The 8,120-nt window shown below is 47.9% G+C and overlaps 1 protein-coding gene across 1 annotated transcript in view; it reads left to right on the forward strand.

Moving 5' to 3' along the window:
* The window catches only part of LOC112111143 (myosin-13), a 61,212-nt gene that overhangs the window by 24,845 nt on the left and 28,247 nt on the right, over positions 1 to 8,120 (forward strand). The window contains exons 18-21 of the mRNA XM_026654593.1: positions 1,587 to 1,704; positions 3,369 to 3,492; positions 4,943 to 5,079; positions 5,471 to 5,726. Of these exons, the coding sequence (XP_026510378.1) occupies positions 1,587 to 1,704; positions 3,369 to 3,492; positions 4,943 to 5,079; positions 5,471 to 5,726 (635 nt within the window). The remainder of the gene's footprint in view (positions 1 to 1,586; positions 1,705 to 3,368; positions 3,493 to 4,942; positions 5,080 to 5,470; positions 5,727 to 8,120) is intronic.

The raw sequence follows: 8,120 nt of genomic DNA on the forward strand, positions 1-8,120 counted from the left end.
AGACTGCAGGTTAGGCCATGGAGCCATGGCACTGAGTAGAGCTGGCTGAATTGTTAGTTGTGAACAGTGTATTGATCTTATTTAGCTCTTTAGCCTGCTTGTGAATTGTCAGTAAGTAACCAGGTATTTAGCATGTGAGTGTCATGTAGAACTGTTTGGCAGGTCCCTTTCTCAAACACATTCCAATCTGGGATAACTTGAAAACTCTGGTTATGTAAATCACATGGTATTGTTTCTGTTCTTTGGTCAGTGAGTTTCATCTTTTAATGGGCTTTGGCTTTCACCTGAAACAAATTCCATTCAGGCATGCAACACATTTGGTTTCTTGATTTAAATGAATCTTATCTCTAGGCAATAAATTAGCTCCCTGGGAACAGTCACATGTGCAGAACCTGTGTGAGTGGCCGTGGAATGGAACCAAAAGGAGGGAAATGTGGCTGAATGCTGCAGTTGGTCTCAGGTTTAGCCCCAGGAACAGGATTATCTCTTTCCTTCCATTAGATGCCAGGGGTCTGGAGCAGTGTACCGGAAGGGGAGGGGTAGCTGGCCAGGAATGAGCAGGATGAGTAGGTGTGGGATACGGGAGTGGGTTGAGTGTGTCACCGTTCAGGGCAATGGCACCTGTATTCCCCCTCTGTGGTCCAGCAAGGGACCCACCCTAGGCTTTCAGATCTTCAGCCTTCACATCTCCTAGGCAGACCCATTAGTCTCTCCCTCCGGACTGGGGTATTTCCAGGCTTCTTAGGTCCCTCTCTATACTGTGACCGCCCAACAAAGTCAGACTGCCTAAGCCAGCCTGCTCTGCTTTGCTTTCTCTTCGAAAGCTACGAACAGGGTAATTGTCACAGTTAAGTTACCACCCAGCTCTGTCTAGGAAAGCACATTTATTCTTGAGATAAAAGCATTACAGAGAAAATATATTAAAAACAATAAAAGAACCTACACACATGCTCATAAACTGACCAGAGATCACATATTGTCACACTCCACTAATGACCAAACCTCACACATTCACACTAGCTGCCATGGCCCCCTACAGGCCATTCCACTATGTGGAGTATTCCCAAGGCACAGTGTACCCCAGTCCTGCCCCCTTCCCCACACAACCCTTATTCCTGACAAACCCTGTATGTTAAGGCACTGAGCCAGCTCTGCACACCAAGTGTGGATACCCCAACACTAGGTAGGGAGTTCTCAGCTGGCCTGTTAGGGCAGTTTCTAGGCTAGGCCTGGTTCTGCTATCTTTGAGATGAGCTCAGTCCCCATTAACTTGCAGCCAGTGGAGACTCCCAGGCACTCTTTGCAAGGGGGGTTGTGCCAGCCCTAGTGTCCTGTACAACTCCCACCTTGAGCAGTTGCTACTCAAACTTTCCTCTGCAGCTTCAGTGTGATCCTCCCTTCATCTTCGCTTCCTGTCCTAGGCATTGCGCAGTCTCATTGTTAGACAGCTGCTGTCTTTTGCCCTTGAGGTGGCTGCATTTCAGTAGAAGGAGAGATTTCTGAGTGCTGATCAGTTTGGGATCCTTTGGAATGAGAAGCGCCTGTGTGCAAGTGTTGACAGTCATTGCTGTTTTATCTTGTTTAAGGTATAATGGACCATCACCTGGTGATGCACCAGCTGCGGTGTAACGGTGTGCTGGAAGGCATCCGGATTTGTAGGAAGGGGTTCCCAAGCAGAATCCTATACGCTGACTTTAAACAAAGGTTGTCTTTAATTATTACTATGAGTGACAGTATGGCAGTGCCTATAACCCAATCAAGGATCAGGGCCCATTGGAGTAGGGCCCAACACAGCTGACAGTCCCTGCCCCAGGGAGTTGACAATGTACATGTCAGACAGGATGCAACAGGTGAACGAAACAGACAAGTTCTTATCCTTATTTGTTTTTAGCCTTAGATTATTTCTATTACTGCTGTGTCTAGAGACCTCTCCCATTTGGGATGAGAGGTAAATAGGATCTGTCACACCACTTCAGACTCTCCCTAGTCTGGTATCCCATCTCCTGTCAGACTAGATCAGATTATTGGTCCATCCAAGCCAGTATCCTGCCACAGAAATGGCCAGTTACTGATGCTTCAAAGGAAGGTGAAAAAAAAGTCTTTAATGTAATTAATTAGATTTATAAATAGCTCTTATCAAACATCTCTGAGTGTGTATGCAAAAATACACACGTATCACATAGCACAATAACAGTTGGCCAGCATCAAACCCATAACCCAGCATAAGAAACTCAGCCAAGCCCCACCCCTGCAGTCAAAGCTTCTGCAAAGAGATGCCTCTTGCTGCATGCACTGACAGCCAGCAGACTTAGGCCCTGTGGTACAAGTGAATTCTATTGTCAAGGGCTCCTCATTGAAAATGCCCTGTCCCCTGCACCTGATATTTAATCCAGCAGGTCACAGTTTCCATGCCAACTGCAGGGAAAACTTTGTTCCAGTAGCCAATTGGCTACTTAAATGCAGTTGGGATCTAGTGGGACACCTAAACTGCACTTCAGGACAAGCACTTTCTTTGGTTTTGTTAGCAATTAAAATAGGCAAGTAAATCCAAGTAGGCAAAGATTCCATATACACCTCTACCCCAATATAACGCGACCCGATATAACATGAATTCGGATATAATGCGGTAAAGCAATGCTCCGTGGGGGCAGGGCTGCGCACTCCGGTGGATCAAAGCAAGTTCGATATAACGCGGTTTCATCTATAACGCGGTAAGATTTTTTGGCTCCCAAGGACAGCGTTATATCGAGGTAGAGGTGTATAATGGAGCAGTGCTGTCTGTGGGGGAAATCCCTCAAAATCCCTGCTGAGGAACAACCTGTCCATAGGCATGAGACAGGACTACCTGAATCAGGCTGTTATCTTGCAGAATGCACAGACTATTAACAGCAGTCACACAATTATACAGGCCATTGTTTATCCAAGCCACAGTATTTCCCTGGGTGACTTTGTGGGCAGAGAGTTCCACAAGCTATATATTCATTCTGGAAAAAGTATTTTCCTTTGGTGCTTTTAAATTTACTTCCCTTTTAAAGTCATCGAGTGTTCCCTTGTTCTGGTTTATGTAACAGGGTGAAAAAGAAAGGACTGGACAGTTCTCACTGTGTCCTTCCTAACTGCTGGTGCTAATGACCCACATAATAACACAGCCAGCAAATTCCAGTAGAGAATGAGTGAGTTATATGTGGTCCCTGTCATAATGTTCAGTTCACCCACAGTTTGCATAATCAAAGCCCTCTTGATGTTAGACAGTGAATTCAATGACCTCCAAGCAGCGCACCTTCCTGTCGCTCTGCAATGTCCTGCTTATTATAAGTGTACTCCTGACCCTGTCTAAAACCAGTGTCCTGCTGTTTCTTTCCCCACAGATACAAAATCCTGAATGCCTCAGCCATCCCCGAAGGCCATTTCATTGACAGTAAGAATGCTTCAGAAAAGCTTCTCTCCTCCATTGATGTCGATCACAATCAGTACAGATTTGGCCACAGTAAGGTAATGCTCATATGTAGAGGTGAGCAGGCACCTCTATCTGGAGAGGGGCAGCGTGACACATGACAATAAACAATGGGGAAAATTCATGAATACTGCACCGAACTAGAGCCTGGGATTTGATTTGCTGTTTTCACACTCCTCTTGTATTCATTTCTTATAAACATTAAGGTAGGAAGTCCAGTTCTACAACTGTTCATAGAAAACAAAACCCAAGTTCACCATCAAACGAGGAAACAAAATCCAGTAGGGGTGGGAGCAAAAGGAGAAGGCTGCCACCTGCAGGGCTGTGTGTGCAGCTGATCTTTGAGCTCTGCTGCTAACAGCAATGCCATATTCCACAAGAGCCATGCTGGTTGTGCCCGTGTTAGATCTGGTGCCTGCACTGAGCCCAAACATGCCCTTCTGGGCAGACTTGTTTCTCCCTCCATGGCTTCCTCTCTCCTTCACTGTGTCTGAGCTGGTGTGCAGGAAAGCAGCACACACCTGACATGCAGGCTCCATGGCTTGGATGTCCCAGACTCATGAGGAACAATGCCTTTTAATGGGTGAGAAAAACTCTAGGCAATTTGCAGAAAACCTGCTTTGCTTTCCCTGCATGAGCTCATAGGTGGCAGGAGCCTTTAGCCACAGGGCACTTTGATTTTTGGAAGAGCCTCCCATGGTCCATGGTAATTGCTTTGATATGCTGCAAAGATTGAAAATAAACCCTGGAAAATGGAACATTCCAGCCCCACACACTCTCATCAGCAGCTTCTTGGGATGCAGGCAGCATCTGCACTGGGGGAGGACAGGCAGGGGGCACAGGGAGCAGTCACTACTACAGCTAACAGCACTTATGGAAGACGTCTCTGTATGTTTCTCTGGCAATGTGCAGTCCGGTTTATTGTGTGACTGCTCAGCAGGCGTGCTGAGCTGCAGAAGGGTAGTGTATGGGTGAGCAATAGAACAGAAAGGGCTGTTATGAATTCATGAGCATTGCTGTAGTAATAACACCTCTCTCCCCCTTTGCTTACCAAGATCATTGCTGGCTTTGAATAGAGTCAGAGCAAACTACTTGGCCTGCTCCTAGTCACCTTGCTGCCAGGGGGACGCTAGTGCCCTACCCTGATGGCTCATTAGTGGCTGTCAGCTTGAGCTCCCTAGCCAGATGTGGCATTATCATAGGGCTTTGCTTTAGTAATTTGAGATCACGGAGGACCCTGAGTGACTCATGCTGTTCTGAGAGCATGAGAGCAGAGCTAGAGTGACATGGGGAGCAGGTTCACACTGATTGACATGTGCCGGTGTCAGTGCACACTCAGGTCTGTAAAGGGGATCCAGCATTCCTCCAGCTTTTCAAATCTTCACTCCATGGGAATCCTTTCTTTGCTGCTATGTCCTGTGTCTTCTCCATTGGCTGCATACCCGCTTTGCCCCCAAACTAATACTGTATCTCTCCATGACGCTGTAGGTATTCTTCAAGGCTGGTCTCCTGGGACTGCTGGAGGAGATGAGAGATGAGAAGCTTGTGAGCCTCATCACCCATACGCAGGCTGTGTGCAGAGGGTACCTTATGCGTGTAGAATTCAAGAAGATGAGTGAGAGAAGGTAACAGGCAACTGCCTCTCTAAACCTGTATTCCCTGGGCAGGTGGAGTCCTGCAGCCAGTTCTTCTCAATAGCATTAGCCTGAGCAGCATTGAGATTTGGGGAAATCACATTCTAAAGGCCCCACAAGTTACAGTCCAGAAGTGTTTTCTCTGTTTCAGAGCATTTCTTTGTGTTCTATTCAGAGAGTGTCCATCATTGCACCTCCACAGGGACTAGAAGTATCTTGTTTACACCCAGTAATGTATTGGTTTCAACACAAATCTCCCTCAAAAGCTGTTTAGATGGTACTTAGAGAAACTGTCCTTCTAATACCTGGAATTTATTCCTAACCCAAGTCCCATTGGCTCCATACTCTGCATTCTTTAAGCTGTAGTTTAATGGATTTTCAGGGAATCCATCTATACTCTCCAATACAACGTTCGCTCATTCATGAATGTCAAGCACTGGCCCTGGATGAAGCTGTACTTCAAGATCAAGCCCTTGCTGAAGAGTGCTGAAGCTGAGAAGGAGATGGCCAACATGAAGGAAGAGTTTGAGAGAACGAAGGAGGAGCTTGCTAAGTCTGAGGCAAAAAGGAAAGAACTGGAGGAAAAAATGGTGACCCTGCTGCAAGAGAAAAATGACCTGCAGCTCCAAGTGCAGACTGTGAGTAACGTCCACTCCTTCAAATACAATGAACTTACCCTTTCCTGTCTGCTTCCCTCCCTACTCCACAACACTCATAGACTAGCGGCCAGATTCCCCACTGCTCTGCACCTGCTCTTGTCACTTACACCTCAGCAAAGTGAGTACAAAATGGGCATAAAATGCTCCCACCCAGCAGCAAATAACCCCTGGAGGCATCAGCCATGCATAGGTGCTGGAACTAGGGGTGTAGGGGGTGCTGCCGCATCCCCTGGCTTGAAGTGGTTTCCATCTTATACAGGGTTTACAGTTTGGTTCAATGGCTCACAGCCTCCCCCCCCGCAATATACAAATTGTTCCAGCCCCCCTGCAGCCATGGCACATAGACACAGCATATTCCCAACTGGGGTCTGTGAAATGTGAGATAGAGCACAATCTGCTCCCACATCTGCTGGGGCAGAACCTATAGCAGGTGCTGGAGGGGATACCTTATTAGAGAAGGGATGGGGGTGGGGCAGAGACTGATCCTCATCAGCTGTCAGGGAGGGACTCTACAGCAGAGACTGAATCTTCATGAGCGAGGGAGAAGGTTGTGAACATGGACTTAAGGACAGTCACAACATGGACCAGTCCCCTTCTGTACAGTCACCAGTCTGTTGCGAGTGTACCCAGTCACTGGATCCCATGTGCTTCCAAGCCTGCTAGGTCTGGGCAGGGCCGGCGCAACCCATTAGGCGACATAGGCGGTTGCCTAGGGCGCTACAATTTGGGGGGGGGGGCGACCGCGGCGGTATTTCGGCGGCGGGACCTTCCGCCACCTCTGTGGGGGGCGGCATTTCGGAGCGGGATCTTCCGCTGCCTAGGGCGGCAGAAAAGCTGGCGGCGCTCCTAGGTCTGGGCAGAGTCTAGTCACTGTTATAGACTCATAGACTCAGACTTTAAGTCCAGAACCAATCATCGTGATCATCTGAGCTTCTGCAAATCACATCCACAGAATCTCACCCACCCACTCCTGTAATAGATCCCTAACCTCTGACGGAGTTACTGAAGTCCTCAAATCATGATTTAAAGACTTCAAGTTACAGAGAATCCGCCATTTGCTCTAGTTCAAACCAGCAAGTAACCCATGCCCCATGCTGCAGAGGAAGACGAAAACCCCACAGGGTCTCCGCCAATCTGACCTGCGGGAAAATTTCTTCCCGACCACAAAGATGGTGTTCAGTTAGGGTGTGTCAGCAATACACACCAGCCAGACATCTGCAAAATAATTCACGGTAGTAACTCAGAGCCCTTCCCATCTAGTGTCCTGTCTCCAGCCACTGGAGATATTTGCTACCAGCAGTTGCCAATGGGTCATATGCCATTGTAGGCAGTCTCATCATACCATCCCCTCCAGAAACGTATCAAGCTCAGTCTTGAAACCAACTAGGTTCTTTGTCCCCGCTATTGCCCTTGGCAGGCTGTTCTAGACTTTTCCTCCTCTGATGGTTATAAACCTTCATCTAATTTGAAGCCTAAACTTATTGATGGCCAGTTCATATCCATTTCAGCATTGCCCCTTGATTTACATAACTCCTCTCCCGCTCTGGCGTTTATCCCTGTGGTGTATTTATAGAGAGCAACCATATCTCCCCTCAGCCTTTGTCTTGTTAGGCGAAACAACCAAAGCTCCTTAAGTCTCCTCTCATAAGGCAGGTTTTCCATTCCTCGGATCATTCTAGTAGCCCTTCTCTGCACCTGTTCCAGTTTGAATTAATCTTTCTTACACATGGGAGACCAGAACTGCACACAGTATTCCAGATGAGGCCTCACCAGAGCCTTGTATAAAGGTACTAAATACTTCAGAAGGTCTCAGTTCACAGCCTTACCAGACAAGCCTGCAGCCAGCAAAGCTGAAGTCTGTAGCAAGGAGAAAAGAACCAGGTATTGGGAAAAACTTTTCAGCTGTCACTCCCAGATCAGTACCTTTTGTAGAGTGAAGAGCCAGTAAAGCAGAGTCTTTGTAGTTATTTCCAGTCAAATTATATGTTAACTTTGTGAGACCTGGTCTCTAGTGCACATGCCCAGGCTCAGAATTCTTCACTGAGCACCTCCTTGGGCCATGGGACTGTGCGGTCAAGCTGCCCAAGGTCCTGAAACCAGCCTCTCAGACCTCCAGAGCCCCGCAGCCACATGGGCTATGTCTACACTACACACCACAGTCAGCAGCGTGTAGGGTGCATGTAGCTACTTGCCGCAGTGAAAAGCAGACTGTGACCACACTGCAGTGTGTAGCTACACATGTCAGTGAAAGGCTCTGGCAGGGTGAGACAGTGGGGAAAGGCTTCAGCAGCTCCCTGCCTTTCACTGCAGCGAGGAAAGGCTCTAGCAGGGAAAGGCCCCGCTGCCTCTCCACTCCCAGAGCCTTCCCCCTCC

This window comes from Terrapene carolina, unplaced genomic scaffold, assembly GCF_002925995.2.
Source record: "Terrapene carolina triunguis isolate 2854851 unplaced genomic scaffold, T_m_triunguis-2.0 Scaffold192, whole genome shotgun sequence".
Classification (NCBI taxonomy): Eukaryota; Metazoa; Chordata; order Testudines; family Emydidae; genus Terrapene; species Terrapene triunguis.